Source organism: Melopsittacus undulatus, chromosome 4 (assembly GCF_012275295.1).
Source record: "Melopsittacus undulatus isolate bMelUnd1 chromosome 4, bMelUnd1.mat.Z, whole genome shotgun sequence".
Taxonomy (NCBI): Eukaryota; Metazoa; Chordata; class Aves; order Psittaciformes; family Psittaculidae; genus Melopsittacus; species Melopsittacus undulatus.
In genome coordinates, this window is record NC_047530.1 from 89,659,557 (window position 1) to 89,678,973 (window position 19,417).

The following is a 19,417-nucleotide window of genomic DNA, read 5'->3' on the forward strand; positions in this document are numbered from 1 at the left end:
GGGGGTGGCGGCTGCTCCGGGTACAGACCGGCCGGGTCCCCTGCTCCCGGTCCCCGCCTCCCCCTTCCGGTGCGTCCGCCGCAGCTCTCTCGCCACTGCTGCGCCCCCTGGCGGCCTGGCTCTCGCCAGCGCGGCCCGCGGCGCGGTGACGCAGCGAGGGGGTGCGAGCCCGGCGCGGTGACGTGTGTGAGCCACGTGTGCGGAAGCGGCGGCCGGGCGGGCGCGGCGGCGGTGCCGGAGGGGAGCGGGCGCGATGCCGCTGAAGGCGGTGATCCTCATCGGGGGCCCGCAGAAAGGTGAGTGCGCCGGGCCCGCAGGGCCCCCGGCGGTGCTGGGCTCTGCCGAACCCGCTGTGCTCCGCAGGGACCCGGTTCCGGCCGCTGTCCTTCGAGATGCCCAAGCCGCTCTTCCCGGTGGCCGGTGTGCCCATGGTGCAGCACCATATCGAGGCCTGCGCCAAGGTAGGGCGGGGATGGGGGCCGAGGGGGATGGGGGGCCAGGGGCACCCTACCCATCCGTTGCCTCTGCCCTCCCCAGGTGCCTGGCATGAAGGAGATCCTGCTGATGGGCTTCTACCAGCCCCATGAGGCCCTCAGCCGCTTTCTGGTGTCAGCACAGCAGGAGTTCAAGATCCCCATCAGGTGGGCAGGAACCCTTGCACCCCCGGGGTACCCGTGGCAGCCAAACCTGGCTTGGCCCCTCACCTGCCTCCCCAGGCTTGCAAACCCCAGCCAGCACCCAGGCACGGGACATGTGGGCCCTGTCCCCCCATGGATGGACAGAGCTAACATGGGAGTGTTAGCTCTGCCAAATTTTCCTGCCCTGGCTGGTTCTTGCTGCAAGGATGCCCCCCCCAGCCCAGTTCCAAGTGTTCCAAGCCATCTTTCCCTCCTTCAGTCTCCTTTCACTATGCCAACATCCACATGAGCCCCGTCACCGCATGGCAAGATTATATTCCTCCAGCCCCTATCAGTCCTTCCCTGTCCTGCTGCTGGTTTGTGCCACCAGACACCCACTTCCATAAGCCCTTGCTTTTTCCTGCTTGGCTCACAGGTATCTCCAGGAGTATGCGGCGCTGGGCACGGGTGGTGGCATCTATCACTTCCGAGACCAGATCCTGTCAGGTGGTGCTGAGGCCTTCTTTGTCCTCAACGCAGATGTGTGCTCAGAGTTCCCCTTGCAGGAGATGCTGGAGTTCCGGCAGCAGCATGGGGATGCGCACAGCTTTGTCATTCTGGGTACCACAGTGAGTGGCAGTGCTGGGGAGCAACGGAGCTTTGCCATTGGCTTGTCTAGGAGCCAGCAGCTCCTGTGGTGGATGGGTGCCTGGGTGAGCTGTGGATCTCACCTGCTCTGCATGCCTGCTGCTCTGCCACTACTAACATGTCCTTGCTCTGCAGGCCAATAGGACGCAGGCACTGAATTATGGCTGTATCGTGGCAAATGCCGACACGCAGGAGGTACTGGAGAGCCCTGAGAAGCCAGATGCAGTGTGGGCAGCAGGTGCTGCACTGCCTGCATGGGCATGTTCCCAGTGTGCCACAGAGGAGTGACACCAGGGACGAGGGCTGTGCCCTGGGACTCACATCTCTTTCCTTACCTGCAGGTCCAGCACTATGTGGAGAAGCCCAGCACATTTGTCAGTGAGATCATTAACTGTGGCATCTATCTGTTCACACCTGCCATCTTCCAGCACATTGGCGAGGTCTTCCAGAGGAACCAGCAAGAGCTAGTGCTGTGAGTGCCTCTCTGTGCCCCATGTCCCTCCCACCCCACTGCTTCCCAGGGCTGCAGCAGCACACTCATCCTCCATTCTTTCTCTATCTTCTCTCCTCTGCTGTCACTCACTTGTTTCCTGGTCCTGCACCAGCTATCCTTACCGTGGGTAAGTCTCCCTCTGTGTCTGCACTGGCTGCTTTCAGGGCTGAATTGTTCCTGGCAGTACTGCATGCTTTATTCCCTGCTCCAGCCTGCTCTGTAAAGCTGTTTTTGCCTCTGCTCCCCTCCTGGCTAGCTTGAGACTCCCCCTTTCTCTCCCTCGCCTCCAACCCCATCCTCATTCAGCTCCAGACAAGGGGCAGAGCAAGCCTTTCGCCTGCGAATGCTCCATCCCCCATCTAGCTCCTTGCACCAGCCAGATTGTCACCTGACTTCTCTGCCACCGGTTAAGCAACAATCCAGCTGAGCAGGGCTCTGGAGTGGGGGCAGGATCTGTTGCTCAAACACCCGTCTGGGCTGGGTGGGGGCTCTTGCACCATCAACTTCTGGCTTAGAGCTTATTTTAGCTGTCAGAGCCTGGTCCCTCTGCTGCTCTAGAGCTCAGTGGGGCTGGACAGGCCTGGCCTGATGGCTGGGGCTGTCCTCACTTCTGGGGAGTAGTACATGGCTAGGTAGGAGGCTAGGATCACCAAAGCCCTTGAATTTGGGGAGGGTACCTGCTGGGGTCCCTGGCTGAGGCCACGACTGGGTTGGTGTCTAACAGGCCTCTTGCTTGCAGAGAGGAAAGCTCCAATGGCTGGCAGCGTGCAGAAGTGATCCGGCTAGAGCAGGACGTGTTCACAGCACTGGCTGGGAGGGGCAAGCTGTATGTCTACAAAACTGATGGCTTCTGGAGCCAGATCAAGTCAGCTGGGTAAGGGCTGTGGCTATAGAGTTGGTGCAGCAGGAGCATCAAGCGATCTGTTTGAGGGATGGGAGGGTGTCCAGGCAGGGTCCTGGGGGGGCAGGTGGGTGTGAGTGCTGAATTTGGATATTTCTCTGCCCTGATTAGTGCTGGAGAGGCAATAACAGTCTTATGTTTTCCCTCCCCAGCTCTGCTATTTATGCCAGCCGCCTTTACCTGAACCAGTACAGCAAAAGCCATCCAGAGAGGCTGGCCCAGAACAAACCTGGAGGCCCTATCATCCGAGGTATCACTCTGCCACCCTCTGCCACCTTGGGGGCTGCCTGGGGAGGCAGTGGGAGCCATGGGCAGGACCTCCCCTGATCTGAGAGGTTGGTCCTCGTGTGAGCTGCCTCCCTGACGCAGCTGCCTTCTGTTGCAGGGAATGTGTACATCCACCCAACGGCCTCCATTGACAGCACTGCAGTGGTGAGTGCAGGCATGGGGGGCCCTGCGGCAGGGCAATGCTCAGGAATGCTGAGGGCTCCATTGTCCTCAACCTCATCACCTCCCTCTGTCCTCACAGCTGGGCCCCAATGTCTCCATTGGGGAGGGGGTGACAGTGGGAGCTGGTGTGCGTGTGCGAGAATCCATAGTCCTGCATGGTGCCTCACTCCATGTAAGTAGGGATTGCCTGATGGTGCAGGTGTCAATTCCCTCCCCTTGCAGGGAGGTAGCAGCACCCTTCATCCTCCTCCCCTGTGCCCTAGGACCACACCTGTGTCCTCAATACCATCGTGGGCTGGGACAGCACCATTGGGCGCTGGGCCCGGGTTGAAGGAACGCCCAGTGACCCCAACCCTAATGATCCCTATGCCAAGATCGACAGTGAGACCCTTTTCCGGGATGGGCGCCTCACACCATCCATCACCATCTTGGGTACGTCCCACCTGCACCCAGCCCCACACAGTGAGGCTTCCCTCGGGCTAACCCCTCATGCTCTATCTGCAGGCTGCAGTGTCACCATCCCTGCTGAGGTTGTTATTCTTAACTCCATCGTCCTTCCTCACAAGGAGCTGAGCCGCAGCTACAAAAACCAGATTATCCTGTGAGTCAGCAACTTGTTGGGTGGGGGTGGGCCAGTGCCAGGCCCTCACCCCCTGTGTGCCCCACAGCAAGAGCCTGTGCTGAGGCTTCACCTCCCAGGTTCCCAGCACCCCCAGCGGGGTAGGTACAGGCCAGGAGTCCTACATGTGCCTGACTCCTCCTGCAGTCAGACATTAAAGCTGGTGACCATCAGCCTTGCATGCTGCTTCTCTTGCAGCCCAGGGACCAGCAGGGTGAGGGCTTCAGGGACAGCATGTAGCCTATGCACCAGGCAGTGGGCCTGTGCAGGGAGCCCTGGGCTAAGGCTGGTGAGGAATCGCTGCCTGCAGCGTCTTGGGTCCAGCTTTGGGTGTTTCTCCACCAAGGGGCACTACCAGCATTGTCTTGACACTCCTCACCCTACATCAATTGCTCTCTGCAACTCCCTGGAAGGACTTTGCCCATCTTTGAGGCTGGGGAGCTTTCATTCTTCCTGTCCTGTGTAGACAGCTCACCCTGCTGGAGTCAGGCGTAAGGATCCCAATTTCAGCGATGTGATTGCAACAGCCTGAGCTGGGGTCCTGCCTACTGCTGGGAAAACAAGAGCAGCACTAGGCTTGTCCTAAGGGCTCTGGCACAGGAGGGAGGGCTAGGATGGCAGGCTGCTGGCCCTGGAGGGAGCTGCAACAGCACCCCTTCCCCAGCACCACCTGCACCCCCAAGGGCTCAGGATGAGCAGGGAGAGCTGCCAGCCGTGCCCCATCTGCTCCCATCAGGCTGAGAGCTGTGCAGGTTCAGAGTGACGGCAGCAGGCACCTGCCACCTTGGTGGGCCAACAGCCTCTGCTCCAGTATGGTTACAGCCTGTGGGGCTTGCTGCGTGTCTCCCCTTACACCAGCCACAGGGCAGCAGAGCAATCAACTTACATGTGTGCAGAGATCTACTGCCTTGCTCTCTCAAGAAACCAGTTTTTATTGAAAGCACAGTTTGTCACTGATAACTAGCACTGCCCTTTATACAGCTCACCCTCTTTGGCTCTGGTTTTGGAGCTCTGTGCTAAAGCCCTTTACTTCACCGGGGACCCCCATTACACCTCTTGCCTTCAGCAAGGTACTGCATTAGAGATTCTCATCCATCCAGTACCACCCCAGCTTGACAGATTTGCAGTAAATCCTTGCTCTCAGCTCTGTGCCTTCCTGTGCCAGTTCTCCTGTGGTCCTGGGCGGGGATTAACTGTTCCCTGGCTTTAAGCACATTAAACTCCTTCAGTTTTGTCTCTGCCTTGGATGTGCTGATTTCCTTGCCCATTGGTGAACAACACTGGGCTGTAGGAAACAGAGCCAAAGTACTTGCTTTCAGGATTGTACATGAATTTTCTTCCATATCCTATATCAGGCCTGGCTTTTAGAACAATGGTTTGCCCAAGGCAACTCTCAGTCCTGTTGTGTAATGCTCCTTTTGCCCAAGTGCCCCTTGCAGTGGCTGTCCCTTTGTGCACTTAACTGGGGAACAAGCACTTCCTGGACCCTTGCTCTATTGCAGCCTCATCTAGCTTCCATCTCTTGGAGGGAGAGAGCTGCATCCAAGCCATGCCTGAGCTTTGCAGCTCCAGCAGTGAAGGGGAAGAAGGAGTTAAAGGGGCCTCAACTGAGGTGCCAGGAAGTCTGGAAACACTTTAAGGTTGGCCTGCCCTGAGTAGCAGCAGCTCTGATTACTTGAGGCCAAGATCTGGGCTGAAAAAGGGGCCTCCCATATCCTGGGCTCCAGGGCAGGGAGAGGAGGGCTTCAGCTAGAGTGGGAGGAGGCTCTCCAGCCCTCCTCACCCAGCAAAAGCAGGGTGTTGGGGGAGCACTGCTCCTCTTTGCTGTCAGTACAGCTCTTTGCTGCCCAGCCTGGCTCCATCATGCTCGTGCCCCCCCAAAACCCTAGCACCAGCAGGGAGGGGTAGACAGCAACTGCAGCCAGGCTTGTTTTGTTGCAAACATTTAATACAAACCATACCCAAAATTTCCCCTCACCACAGCAGGCAGAGCCAGCCATGTTCCCCATTTCCCACACAGGGAAGCAGGGGCTGCCAGGGCCCGCAGGCATCACGCCTCCAGTGCCAGCTCCATGCCCCCTGGGAGCTTCTGCTGCAGGAGGCTACACAGGAGAAAAGAATTTTCTCACCTTCTCTGGGGTTGGCCGCTGCCTGCGTGGGGAGAGATGAGTCAGGGCTGCGCAGCAAGCTCTGCACCCCTGCTCCCCAGACACCCATCCCCATAGCACTCACAAGGGCCGAGCAACTATGCCCACACAACTCTGCAGAGTGCTGGGGAAGCAGCAGGAACCTGGGGGGCTCAGCTGGTCTGGCTTGGGCTCCGGGGAGGTGATGGGGTGGAAGAATGGCGCTGCAGGACATGAGATGGGGATGGTTATTGCACCTCAGCCCAGATGCAGGCACCCAGCACCCTTCAGCAGCAGCCACAGGGCAGGGAGGGGGCCCTGTCTCACCGTGTTCACCCCGCGAGGCTGGCACTGGCACCAGGTTCTCCTGCTCTGTCCCCACAAAGCCAGTCCAGAAGTCGGGTGGCAGCGAGAGGAGGCGGGCCACCACCTGGGCAGAGAGGGATGGAGGATGAGGATGGTGACAGCACCTGGGGTACACCCCACGCCTTGGAGACCCCCTCACCTTGCACTGCCGTGGCACATCCTCCAGTATGGCAAGTGGTGTGGGGCTGGCTGAGCTGTGTCCCACCAGTGTAGGGCCAAACACCCGGGAGAGGTTGAGCACATCCATCTTGCAGTCGGGGCTGCGTGACACCCTGTGAGGGGGGACAGATGATGTAAGCAACAGCCTGACCAAGGGGCCCCTCAGCCCAGCTTCCCTACTCTGGGGTGTGGATGCAGGGATTGATTCCATGCTAGGATGGGCCACTCACCTGAGCAGGTGCAGCATGAGGAAGGCCAGGGTGTCCCTGTTGGCACGGGGCAGCTTGCTCACCACATGGCACAGAGCTGTGCTACAGGCAGCATCATCAGGGATGTCTGTGGTAGCACCATGGAGCAGTGTTAGCAGAGGAACAGCTCTTTTTCCCCCCATCTCAGGACCCCTGCTTACCGGCAGCCTGCAGGAAGGCAGGGTGGAGGCTGAAGGTGACTAGTGGCTCCTTGAGTCCCCGTAGAAAGTCCTTGAGCACCCCGCACACCACGTGGATGTCAGTCACACTGCTGAGAGCGGGCAGCGTGCCCCCGGCTCGCAGCAGCTTCTGCTTCCACTCCCGCACCAGCTGCTCTGTGCCTGGCACACGGTACAGTCCTGTCTGAGGTGCAGGGAGAGGGGCTCAGCCATGTGGGGACCATAACATCACCCCTACCACTGCATTGGGCCCTACCTCCTTCAAGCCTCGTGTCTCCACCTCGGTCACACACTGTACCACCAGCGCTGGCACCAGGGGCGGCGTGGTGGGGGCAAAGTCTGCCACCACACCCTGGAGAGGACAACACGGACCTGCTCTGCATCCAGCACCCAGCAACAGCCAGGACATGCAGAGCCCTGACATCAATCACATGGCAGCCCCACAGGGACAGGGCAGCCCCCAAGCACTGCTGTACCCCCCTCACCTCACGGGGCCAAGCATGGTGGCGAGGCCGGGGCACACAGGGCCTGGGGCACTGCTCCTGGCACTTGGGGTGCAGCAGCAGCTGGCACTGGTGGCACTTGATGGCAGCCTTCCCGAAGCGGATGCGGGAGCCGCACACACCACATGGCTCAGGACGGATCACCTGGAGAGGGGGAACAGGGTCAGGGCCCCTCCTTGCAGATAACCCAGTACCATTCCTTCATCCCCCTAAGCCAGCCCCCACTGCCTCCAGCCAGCCCATATGCAAGCAGAGGTGGGGTGGAGGAAAGCTGCTCCCATGGCCTGGCTCTTTTCTCCGTAGCAGCCAAGAGAAGGGCAGGAGGCTGGAACACACACCATTTTGGAAGTGAACTGGTGCTGGAGGGGTGGAAGGCCTGGTGGAGGTGAGAGGAAGGAGGCTGGTGCTGGCTGCCCCGTGGAGCTGCTCTCTGTGTGGCTCTCCTGCCCTGTGGTATGGCAGCCTGGATCCTCACTGCTGCCCCACACCATGATTGGCTCTGCAGGGAGAGGATGCAGTGGAGGAGACCCTGAAAATCAAACTGTCCCAACTACCAGCTGCAATGTGGGGAGGTGTTCCACCTCCCAAGGAATCCCTTCAGATCACAGCTGCCCTGGGACAGCTGCATTTGGCATGTCCAGAGGACCCCAGTATCCCCACAGTGGGGACAAGCATCCCCCCATCCTGTGACAGCAGCACCCTGGGGTGGGTTCCACGCCACCACCAAGTCCCCTCTTCAGCCCTTCCCATGACCTGCATGTATGGAGGCACGATGTCCCTGGCGAGAGCGGCGGTGTGGCAGCAGAACTGCAGGTGGGAGGCTGCCAGCAGGGTGTGGGACCTCAGAAGCAGGGGGAGCAGGGGCAACACTCGCCTGCAGAGATGAGGGTCAGTGAGAACATGCCCAGATGCAGCCCACAGTACTCCAGCATCTCCCCATCAGCTCTGCTCCACCTGCTTCCCATCCCCACAGCCTAGCACAGCCAGGGATGCTCTCCCCACTGCAACCACAGTGAAGGGCACAGGCACCCAGAGGAGACAGCTGAGCACCTGCAGACCTGCCGGACTTTAGGTTGCAGCATTGCTTTCTGGCACCAGGGCAGCCCATATACCCCAGGCCTGCCCAGGTCATACTGGCATCCCTACTCACAGCATTGAGGGGTGCCACAGAAGAACGGCGCCGCTTCGCCATCACCACGGGGCCAGCCAGAGGGGCCAGGGACACATGCTGGAGGACAAAGAAGACTGGGTGAAGGGAAGGCAGGCAATCTGCCCCCCCCACCCCCAGCTCCCAAGCCAATTGGTCTGAGCCCCACAAAATGTTCTGGTCTTCCAGTGTACCCCAACATTGCCTGCACCATACCAGGCACCATGGGGATCTAGGCCCTCTGCCTGGGTCAGCACCAGCCCTGGGGCTGAGGGAAGCCAGGCCAGGCCTGCAATGCAGAGGTGTGAGCAGGGTGAGGTGCAGAATGCCTGCACATGAGGATGAATTATTGAGGAGCCCAGCTGGGACACAGTGGAAAGTAATGGAGTTTCTATTGATTGCGGGAGGTTTGCTGAGAAACCAGCAAATGCTCCCAGCCCAGCATCAATAAATTAAACCCACTGCCAGGCTCCTTGTAACCTCCTGTGCTGGAATGGATAAGTATCTGTGTGCCCTAACCCCATATGACTCAGGGCCAGCACCTCAGCCTGGGCAGCATGGGCAGCCTGGGACCTGTATGGGCAGAGGGTCCCATAGGAACAGTGCAAGAGTGTAGAGCAGACCTAGGGGATCCTCACTGATAGAGGGGCACAGTCACTCACTCAACACCAGCCCCTGGGGCTGCCACATCCTAGCATTTCCCTCCTACCTGCCTCTCCTGGGATTTGCGCTTCAGGGTCCTCACCACTGTCATCATATCAACATCCTGAAAGGCAGAGGGAAGACTAGGGCTGTCAGGGCTGCACAGGGCCAGAAAAAACCCCAACATCCATCTGTGGCTCAAATAGCCACCTGGGGCAGCCCACCTGTAACCATGGCAATGCAAGGGGGCCCAATGCAAGGGCAACTGCAGGAGTGGGGCAAAACCACCCGCTCACTGCTGGGGACAAGCTGAACCCCAGGACTTTTAGGGAGTCATTCCTTACCACATCATCCTCAGTGCGGTCATAACTGATGTCTGAGTGGGACAAGAGGGACTGGCACGATTCATTCACTGCAGATGACCTACAGAGTGAGCTGGTGATCAACCAGGCCAGGATAACCCTCATGGTCCCCCAGCAAGCACCTATTCATACAGCCACTCCTGCAAACCCATGGCTGATGCCCCTGCAGAACTCCAGCACCCTAGTGCCCAGCCAGGCCCTGGAGCCCAGCAGAAGGGAAGGGGAGAGGGGCACAGCCAAGCCCAGGGATGCCCAAGAGGCTGGGGAAAGGACTACTAGCCCTGCTCACCTCCTGCCTGGTGCCAGGGTGGCCCCAAGTCGCCAGCCAGCCAGGGCACTGAGAACAGAGCACTGCTCCCTGCTCAGCACCTTGCTGCCTCCCGGCTCCCCCATTAGGGACTCGAAGACCAGCTGAAGTTTGCGCTCCTGCAAGCAAAAGGGGGGGGGGGGGGGGGGTAGCACCCGGCTGGGGTGCCTGAAGCCAGCCCCTCGGGGTGCCCCTGCAGCCAACCCTCCAACCTGCTTCTCCTGCTCAGCCTCTGCCCGGAACCGCTTCTTCATCTCCACTTCCACCTGGTTGCGGGCGTGCTTGAGCTTCACCTCCAGCGCTGCCCGCTCGGCCTCCACACGAGCCAGCTGCTCCCGGGCCCGACGCCCGTCCTGTTCCAGGCGGCAGCATCTCTGGCGTGTCGCTTCAAAGTGCCGAGCAATCTGGATGTAGTCTAGGGGCAACACAAACGGGTGGCCAGCCGGAATGGGGCGCCAGCCCTCAGCTCTCCCAGCCCTCACTCGCAACAGAGCCAGAGGTCCCTGAGCCCCCAAGGCCGAGAGGCAAGCACCCACCTTCCTCTACGCTACCGCTGAGCTCCAGCAACGGCAACACCCGCTCCAGCCGGGCAAGGAGCCGGGCCAGGAGCCACCCGCAGCGCTGCAGCAGCATCCCGCTACCCTGGGACGGGGAGAGACCCCCTCAGCCAGGCAGAACAGCCCCCGCTTCGCTGGGATCGTCCCGGAGCTCTGCCTCCACGCTCGACGTCGGGATCCGCTGTGTGGCCCTGGTAAAGCGCAAGCTCCGAGAGTAAGGGGCCCTCCTGCCCTGCCTATGTGGGCCGGGGGCCGGGGTGGAGCCCGTCCCTGCCCCGCCTCCATCCGCCACGGGGCCCGAACCGTCGCCCCGACGGCTCCCGCTGTAAGGGAGCTTTCCCGGGAGCCCCCGGCGCGTGGTGCCCCGGGGTACGGGGTGGCAGTGCTGACTGCAGGCACAATGGTGCTGCTGGGTTGGGGTCGCATTTGAGGGTGGGTTGCTCTGGTACCTGGGTTGGGGTACCTGAAGAGAGCACTTGAGGGATGCAAGCGCTGCTGGTGCGGGGTGCTCTAGGGGTGCAGGGAGCATCGGGAGCAGGACGCGCTGGGGCGGGCAGAGGTGGGGGAGGCGGCTGGCTCCCGGCACCGCTTCCCGGGAGCAGGAGGAGCCGGTGTCCTTGCCCGCTGTCCCCCTCCGCTGTGCCCCGCAGACAGAGCTGCTGCTTGTGGCGGTGGGAACCGCCAGCCCTGGGGCTCCCGGCCGGGCCGTGTCCTGCAGATGGAGCCACCTCCCTGCCTCAACGCCCTGGCCCTGCCCGACACTGCCGGTGGGCACCGCACCCCGCGATGCCGGGCCCAGGGGCTCCCGGCGCAGTCCCCAGCTCCTGCTGGCTCCGCGTTCTGGCAGGGGCTCCAGGAGGGGTTGCGGGGGGCCCTGGTGAAGCGGCAGCTCCCCCTCCTTGCTGCCTGCCCCGACCTGCTGCGAATGCCTGGAATAGCATCGGGGCTGGCGGCGGGGCTGGCGGCAGGGCTGGGCGTGCAAGCCCCTGCACACACATGCACACATACTTATAAATGCTCGTAGGCACCTCACCTGCCTTCACACCTCCCTGGCTGCCTCTGACCTGGAGAAGGGATTTTGCACACCGCGTGTCCTCCCAGCACCCCGGTACCTCTCTGGTGCACCATGCGTTCAACAGGCTCTTCTCCCCATGCCGGTACTGCACAGGTACTGCACAGGGCCCAAAGCAGTGGCAAGCGAGGAGCATGGGGAAGCACCCCCACATCTCAGGGATGTGTCTGAGGTATTTGGTGAGCAAACAGCCTGTGTTAATCCTAGGCTATGAGGTCCAGGCAGCACGGACCCCGCAAGGACTGAATCTCATAAGGGTCACTGCAGGACACTGTGGGACACTGCCTTGATGGGATGCTCCTGCCCCAGGCAGTCCCAAGGCAGTGTCCCCCTTAGGGACAGTGCCTGGCAGAGGGCTGGGAAATGCTGGCAGCACCCCAGCATGGCTGAGCTCTGTGCTGTAAGAGCGCATGGAGAGCAAAGGGTTTTTCTCAGAGAAGCTCCTTCCTCCCAAGTTTGAATATGAGTCAGGTTTTGGAGAGACTTTAATTACAGCTGGATCAATAGCCTCAGCATGGCCAAGGAAAATCCAATCACAGCCCTGGGGGCCTGCACTCTCAGCCCTTTGCTGCCTGCTCAGCTCTCTGCTGCCTGCCTCCAGAGAGGCTCCCCATCTGCGGGTGCTCCCCAGCACCTGCCAGCTCCAGGATGTGTGACCCTGTCCTGCACATGGAGCCAGCACTCCACTTGCTCTGCCCTAGCCAGGAACATGCACACCCCAGGGCAGGGCAGCAGGTGGAGATGCCCCAGCTGGGGCTGGGGGACCCTCACAGCCCTGAACCCTTTCCTGATGCACAGAGCAGGTCTGTGGTCCCCAGACCCATCCTGCACCCTCTGTGCCCAGGAGTCCCCAGGAGGACAGAGCAGCCCTGGTAGCATGTAGGCAGCCCTTTGCATGCCCAGGGATGTGAGAGGGGCACTCGTCACCCACCCCATGCCCCCCTCCACCTTCTCCCCCAACCCTGCAAGCCACCCTGTCTTGGCCAGGCGCTGCATAAATAGCTGTTTGTGTCTCCGCTTGGCCCCTGCGTGGGAAATAATATCGGCTGATGGAACATAATGCCCTGCTTCACATGTTCAATTTTATCATTTTCCGAGGCAGGCAATCTTCGTTTAAAGCTGAATGGGCTGGGGAATGTTAATGAAGCTCCAGCGCTGCTCTGCACCGCGCTTTATCTCTTCGAGAATAATTTGGGTGAGCTTGGAAATAGAGTTCCCAATCCCAATTCAAGTGGCAGCAGCACCGTGTGCCGATAAAAGTGTAATTCCTGGCCAGCGTGTGGCCCTGAATACACGACAATTTAACCCTTGGAGCCCTGCTGGGGTGGTGCTGCCCACAGCTCCCTGCCTGCCTGCATCAGTCGTGGCTGCTCTGTGTGCCCAGCACCAGCCTGGATGCTCAGCCTGGGCAGGATGGGGTCTATTGTTCCTGCTCACCCTGGCCACAGTGCAAGGCATGCAGTCTGGGGAGGAGAGATAAGAGGACAGGAGCAGAGCTGGAGGAAATCAGTCTCCCTGGACAGACAGGACCCCACAGGCAGATCTGCAGCACTGCCAGCCCTCAGGCTGTCCGGGGAAGGGGGCTCTGCTGAGAGAGGGATGCCTCAGGTCCAGGGATGTCCAGGCACTGGGGTCAGGAGGAATGGGGAGAGGGAAGGGGGTAGGGGCCGGGCTGGGGGATCAAGGTGAAGGAATAGGGCAGAGGAGATGGGTCTGAGGGAGCAGCCCTGTGTGAGCATCCCGTTCCAGAGGGATGGGCAGAGCAGAGTGGTCATTCACAGGCTGGAGGCACATGCCTACCCTGATAGGGAGGGTTCCCCAGGAAAGGGCCCTGGGCCCCGGTGCTGACTGAGGGGAACATGGTGAATTTGCAGGAGGAATTTGCTGGTCTGTGGAAGGAGAAATGCAGGTTAGCAGGATCAGGAGACAGCCTTTGGTCATCTGCCTGGTCCTGCTCTGAGCCTGGCCATGCAGCTGCCCCAGCTGCTGCCAGCCGTGCCCTGTGGCAGCAGGTCCCCACACAGGGTGACCCTGGGACCCTGCCCTCCTCATTCTGTGTGCAGCTCCCCTGGGCTTCCGACTCAGTGGATGGGTGTTTCCAGGGCAGCACAGCACTCTCCAAGTAATGGCTCCCCATGTCCTGGACCCCACCTTGAATATGCCAGGAAGAGGGTGCTTTGGTGCAGCAAGGGGTCAGCAGAGCCCCTCAGGCACCAGCCTGGACCCCTCTGGCAGGGCAACGAGTGGGTACCTGGACAGACCTCTCCCCTGGGAATGAGGAGGGTGGGCAGCTTTCCAGCACCGTTAATCAGGGCTGGGAGAAATGGGATTAATGTGCACTCTAAGGCTCTCCAGTCCCAGCTGTGATCCAGCCCTCTGCTCTCAGCCAGAGCTGCCTCCATGAGCTGAATTATCAGCCTGAGTAATTAAGTGGAGAGCTTTGTTTTAATGCAGACATCTGATGCCTTTGCACCGAGGAGCACAACAACTGTCGCGGGTGTTTATGCTCCATGCAACACATCTGGCTCACAGGGAAAAAATCCATCTCTGCTGCTGTGCGAGATTAAAGGGAACATGTCCTGGGTGCAGAGAGGGGAGGGACGGCTCAGCAGACAGCGTGGTGGGCAGGATTCATCCCTGAGCATCACCCCACCAGCTCCTCAAACCCTGCCGGCAGGAGGCTGTGGTCCAGGACTGCCCTGAAAAGCATGCATCCCCTCCTCTGCTCGGCACACATGGAAGCACAACACGTTGCAAGATGAGGGATAATTATCAGCTCAGAGATAAATGGAAATAGGGCCACATAGAACATAGCTTTATCGGAGGTAGATGGTGCCTGTCACACCAGATACCTGCTGCTGCTGGCTTTCGGGGGAGGAGGGATACAGATCTCAAACCAGCCGCTGTGCCATGCAGAAAACTGTTGCTTTGCACAGATTAGGGGATTAGCACCAGTTTGAGGAGCTGGTGGGGGAAGGAGCTGTGCTGCAGGGAGAGAGGAGATTGCCGGAAGGGGAGCGGCTGCTGCAGGGACCACTGCAGATGTGCCTCATTTGATAGCTTCCTCTGTTACCTGAAGTGTGGGACATGGCAGAATCAGCTGGTGCCTCAAAACCACATACCTTTTCTCTCTGCTCAGCTCCTGAATTGCCAGTGCTTTGCTCATCCTACCCACCTGGGATGTCTGGATCGTCTCATGGATATTTACTGCCTTTCTTACGGAGTAGTTTGGCTGGCCAGGCATGGGGGTAAGCTGTGCCTTCATGAGCACTTTCTCCACCAGCTTCCCCCAGGATCTCATGGCTCCTGGGGACCTCATCACTCTGTGGGCTCTGCCAGCAGGACACCCTCCCTTGCTGCCCCATCAGGGCTGCTTTTATGAGAGACCCTGCTGTCACCTTTGACACCTTCAGTCCCCAGCTGCTGGGACCTGGAAAGGGACTGTTGAAGCTGAAGGGGACAGCAAAAGGAACTCCTTGATGAGGGGAAAGGAGGCTCCACCCAGGAGGGTAACTCCTGTATGTGGTGCTCAGTGTGAGCATCAAAGGACCTATCAAAGTCAGGAGAAACTGTTTTCAAGGAAAAATGCTCCAGGTGGCTTCCTGCAAGAGCCACACTATGGGCTGCTCCACTGCTGAGAAAGCCATGTCGGAATTTGCCCTGGGACCTCTGACCCTGCACTGATCTGGCTGAGGAGCAAATGTCATTGAGGTTGAGTGAAGCTGCCTTTCTGAGGCTCATCTGGCTCCCAGGGCATAGAGCAATGGGTCTGGGGCAGCTCTGCTCCTTGTCACGGCCGGGTTCTGGGACACGGGGCTGTTCCTGGACAAACAACTGGGGCTGTTGCCTTTGGCAAAATCTGGTAACAGAGGCAAAGCCGGGGGAGTTGGGACAAGCGGCACAAACCCAGCCAGCTCTCAGGCAGCTGGGGGAAATCAGATACTGGGAAACTGGAGATGCAGCAGCAGGGGCCACACAGTCACCTCCTGGCAAGCAGCTTGATTTATTGCCTGTATGAGCTGCAATTGTTGCCCATGCTGGGCAGAGGCAGGACCAGATCCCCTACCTGGAGACACTCATGGCAGAAGTTCAGAAATGCCAGGCAAAGGAGACACACAGGAATGGCTTGAGACATCCCAGCCAGCTGTGCCTGGCTGGGCACAGCCACTGCCCATGCTCCATGCCGCTTCCCAGCCACAGCTCTGCAGGCAGAGCCCGTGGCAAGAGCAGAAGAGCCCTGAATATGCAGGATGGCCCTGGGCATGCAGAGATGGTGTCTCCTGATGGGTGAAGGGAGGCCACTGGGCTGGCTACAAGCATTGCCCCCACCGGGCTGCATCCAGCTTTTCCGGATACAACCCTGGTGCTCCTGGCACAGCTGTCCCAGGAGCCAGGACATGGAGAAGGAGCTGCAGCATGTTCACCTGGGGTAGGAGACAGGATACATTGGTGTCACAGGATGCCACCACACTCCCCATGCACTTCAAGGCCACCCCATCACCCTCACCTCCTTGGCTGTAAGCGGTCCAGGCAGGGGTTGGCTGTCTCTGCTAAACAGAATTAATTCCCTGAGATGCTCTATCAAATGCTTTAATAAAAGCCTGATATATCACACCTCTTGTGTCCTCTCCATCAATTCATTTAGCAATTTTACCCAAAAAAAAGACAATCAAGTCAGACTGGGCAGATTTATTCTGTGTGAGCTCCAAGCAAATCTTTATTGCTCCTCGTTCCTCTGCCCTTGAGTTCCTCAGAAGCATTTTTCTCTTAATATTTGTTCTATTATTTTACTAGGGATGAAGCTCTGCTAATGGGCAGTAATAGTCTGGACTGCCCTGCCTTCCCATGATGAAGATTAGTACATTACTGGTGGCTGCTTCCCGCCACCCTGCTCTTCTGTCCTTCCTCAGCAACATTATTGACTAGAAAAGTTCATTAACAAGCCTCTTAATGGCTGTAGCTCTGCCAGCCATGATGCTAACCTCTCCAGTGGTTTCCTTTGGTGCCAGCTTGCAGGAAGAGACATTGCAAGAAGGATTTTTTAATCTCTGGGGCTGTATGGGTGCCTGAGGCACTTCTAAAACCCTGCTGACTCCCGTTGCCAGTGGATGCTGTCCCTGGTTTTGGGGTCCAATGCCCCCAGGCAGGCTGTATTGGCCAGGCAGTGCAGGCAAGGTGTGGGTCATCAGTGGTGGAGAGCTTTTGGGGGTAGTGGGAGCATCCCTCAGGCTGCCTGTCAGGGCTTCCTCTGTTGGTGTTTGCTCTGTTGCCTGCCATCCCAGAGCCGGCAGCCCTGAGAGCCAGGCTGGCATGGAGTCAAGCATGATGCTGGGATTAGGCACTGCCTCCTACAAATGAGCTGTTAATTATCATAATCTGGTAATTGAGAAAAATCTAATTATGCAAAGCTAATGGATTTAGAGCTGTGCTGGGGAACACAGGCCAGGGGAGTGCAGATGGGCAGGGCCAGCATCGCCATCCCATGGCTGCAAACACAGTGGGGCTTTGCAGTGCCTTTTGCGCCTTATCTGCTGGGTGCTCAACAAGGGCTGACAGAGACTGGGCAGGAGAGAGACCAGTCCTGCCCACTTCCAGACCTGCCGGACCTGGGCTCTACCATCCTCCCTGTGCCCCAGCATCCTCACCTCTGATTTACCCATCATCCCTCTCAGCAAGCTCCTGCACTGGTACCTGTGTGTGAAGGAGAAACAGGGGGAACACAGCCCACCCTCCCAGCTTGGGCATCCTCCCCAGTCCTGACCTGTCCTCGCTGGCCCCATGGATGTGTCTCTGCCCTGCGTCTCTGCTCTGCTCTCACTGCCGGGGAAACAGTGCTGTGGGTCTGCCCAAGTGAATACATATGTAATGAGCCTGGTAGGCAAAGGCAGTATCTTTTACTAGACAAATGGAGATGGTTCAGAAAGAGAGATAAGCTTCTGGGTACATGGGTGTTTCTTAATGCTTACAAGCAACTTTTTTCCTCAGCTATACTGCTGGCCTCATAAAAGACTTTGCCTCTTCTATACACTTCGAGGGCAAGGGATGCTGAGCTGTGCCCAACCCCAGCACTGTACCAGAGTTCCTGTCCTCAATGTAGCGCCATGCTGGAGAGCCTGGCAACGCCCCCATGGTGGCATGCAGGTAGCACCAACACTGGCGCTCCCCTTGGGTCTGCATCACTGCCCCCCAAGTGCCCTGCCCTGTGCTCATGAGAACCTGACCCCTTGCAGCTTTTGCCTGTGCTGGAGCCCAAGAGTGCAGAAGCTGTGATACTAGGCGCCTCAGCTCCTTGACCACTCTGATGTCTTGGAGCTATGTTTCTGTGAGGCTGGTGCAGATCTTGGGATATCCTCACATTCCTGTAGCCAAAGAGCCATTACCCCCTAAGTCATGCAGCCCTCCTAGGTGGCTCCTACTTGCCGTGACTGGGGGATGTGAGGAGTTTGCCCACTTCTCCCTCCCTGGAGAGCCCACGCTAAGTGCACGCAGACGCTGGAAGAGAGCAGGACTCCAGCTAATTGCCCGCACCCCCAGGGGACAGGCAGTGAGCGTATCCTGAGCTTTCCAGGAAGTTTTAGCCTCTGGCTCCGGTTCCTGCAGGATGGGATGCGGCGAACGCTAAGTAGTCTGTGGTCACGGCACTCAGCGAGCTTCCTGCCCGGGGCAGGGTGCGGACAGCGCCACGCCGTGCCGGTCCCTCCCCGGCACTAGCGCACGCTGCCTGTCTCACAGCCCCAGCCCGCTGTGCCCATCATCCGCTCCTCAAACCTCCTCCAGCGCCTCGGGGAGCGCCAGAGCCGGGCGGCAGCATGTGGCTGGAGGAAGCCCGGAGGCTCCCCCCACGCCCCTGGGATCCCCCCGAGCCCTCAGCAGCCCTTCCCAAGGGGCACTGTCCTGCTGCGCACCCAGCACGGGATGCCCCGGCCCCGCAGCAGCGCTCGTGCAGCCTGGAGGAGTTTGCCAGCCGCTCGACCCTCCACGGCATCCAGCACATCTTCCGGCATGGGCGCTACACCGCACGTAACCTGCTGTGGCTGCTGGCCTTCCTGGGCTCGCTGGGCCTCCTCATCCACACCTACGTCAAGTGTGTGAGCTTGTACTTCCAGTACCCCCACAACACCCAACTGGAGGAGGTGACGGCACACAACAAGACCTTCCCTGCCATCACCATCTGCAACCTCAACCCTGCCCGCTTCTCGCAGCTCTCCAGCCATGACCTGTACTGGGCAGGGGAGATGCTGGGTCTCCTGGATGGGGCTGGCCGGCCCCTGCTGCCTGAGAGCACAGAGAGGAGCAGGCTGGAGGCTCTGCAGAAGACACTGGACATGAATGAGGAGGAGAAGAGCCGGCCCTTCGATCTGGAGGAGTTTTATGGGCGTGTGGGCCACCAGCTGGACCTGGGCGAGATGCTTGTCCACTGTATGTTCGGTGATGAGGAATGCAACGGCAGTGACTTCCAAACAGTGAGTGCCCAATGGCAGGACATTGCAGGGGAAAGGGAGGGCTGGGCACAACCCATCTGTTGGCACCTGCAGAACACGGCACTGCTGACAAAAAGATCCTAGCCCCTGGTGACTGGGGATGAGGGAAGGGGAAAGCTGCCAGGGGACAGTTTTTGACAGCTGTATGGCTAACTGGTTTGACATGGGGTTTGTTGGGGCTGGAGCAGAGCCCTGAGCAGAGCAGGGGAGTGCGCGGAACTGGTGATGCTTTGGCAGGGCTTGTGCTGCAAAGCCAGGCTTGAGAGGCACAGAGAATGGGTGGAATGGGGATCCCAACCCTGGGACTTGCCCAGCCTGGATCAGCCCCAGCAGAGGAAGGCTATGACCTTGCTCCAGCCTGACTGGGAAGCCTGACTCCTTACCCCTCCTGTAGGCTCCCAAGGGGAGGAAGGTAAACCCCTTCCCTGAGAGCTTTGGATGGGGGCAAAGTATATACATCCTAGGAGAGCAGGGGCCAGGAGATGGGCTGCATCCCGGCAGTAGCAAGTGAGCAGAGGGAGGCACAATCCAGGGAACTGG

General features: G+C 59.3%; 2 protein-coding genes across 2 annotated transcripts; one reads left to right on the plus strand and one right to left on the minus strand.

The window, feature by feature from the left end:
• The first annotated feature begins 196 nt into the window (after window positions 1-196).
• On the plus strand, window positions 197-4,968 carry GMPPA (GDP-mannose pyrophosphorylase A). Its single transcript, XM_034062573.1, has 12 exons — window positions 197-296; window positions 364-461; window positions 538-641; window positions 1,054-1,246; window positions 1,401-1,460; window positions 1,607-1,737; window positions 2,498-2,632; window positions 2,812-2,909; window positions 3,045-3,091; window positions 3,189-3,281; window positions 3,373-3,541; window positions 3,614-4,968. Exons 1-12 carry the CDS (start codon window positions 254-256, stop codon window positions 3,712-3,714), a joined length of 1,272 nt encoding a protein of 423 aa, XP_033918464.1. The 5' UTR covers window positions 197-253; the 3' UTR covers window positions 3,715-4,968.
• A 704-nt stretch (window positions 4,969-5,672) lies between these two features.
• LOC101874435 (rac GTPase-activating protein 1-like) lies at window positions 5,673-10,839 on the minus strand. Its single transcript, XM_034062034.1, has 17 exons — window positions 10,774-10,839; window positions 10,304-10,515; window positions 9,980-10,182; window positions 9,750-9,886; window positions 9,443-9,521; window positions 9,166-9,222; window positions 8,460-8,537; window positions 8,063-8,183; window positions 7,648-7,808; window positions 7,292-7,453; window positions 7,063-7,158; window positions 6,789-6,990; window positions 6,610-6,715; window positions 6,360-6,492; window positions 6,182-6,284; window positions 5,961-6,078; window positions 5,673-5,879 (listed from the first exon to the last, which is right to left on the minus strand). The coding sequence occupies exons 2-17, from the start codon at window positions 10,398-10,400 to the stop codon at window positions 5,831-5,833; spliced, it is 1,902 nt and encodes a 633-aa protein (XP_033917925.1). The 5' UTR covers window positions 10,401-10,515; window positions 10,774-10,839; the 3' UTR covers window positions 5,673-5,830.
• Between the last annotated feature and the right edge of the window lie 8,578 nt (window positions 10,840-19,417).

Coding starts and splice junctions, on each gene's coding strand:
- LOC101874435 (XM_034062034.1), bottom strand. CDS start 10,400: ATGCTGCTGCAGCGCTGCGGGTGGCTCCTGGCCCGGCTCCTTGCCCGG. Junction 8,184..8,459: donor CTGTGGCACCCCTCAATGCT/GTGAGTAGGGAT, acceptor TCATCTCTGCAG/GCGAGTGTTGCCCCTGCTCC. Junction 6,079..6,181: donor AGCCTCGCGGGGTGAACACG/GTGAGACAGGGC, acceptor CATGTCCTGCAG/CGCCATTCTTCCACCCCATC.
- GMPPA (XM_034062573.1), top strand. CDS start 254: ATGCCGCTGAAGGCGGTGATCCTCATCGGGGGCCCGCAGAAAG. Junction 462..537: donor ATATCGAGGCCTGCGCCAAG/GTAGGGCGGGGA, acceptor TGCCCTCCCCAG/GTGCCTGGCATGAAGGAGAT. Junction 1,738..2,497: donor AACCAGCAAGAGCTAGTGCT/GTGAGTGCCTCT, acceptor TCTTGCTTGCAG/AGAGGAAAGCTCCAATGGCT.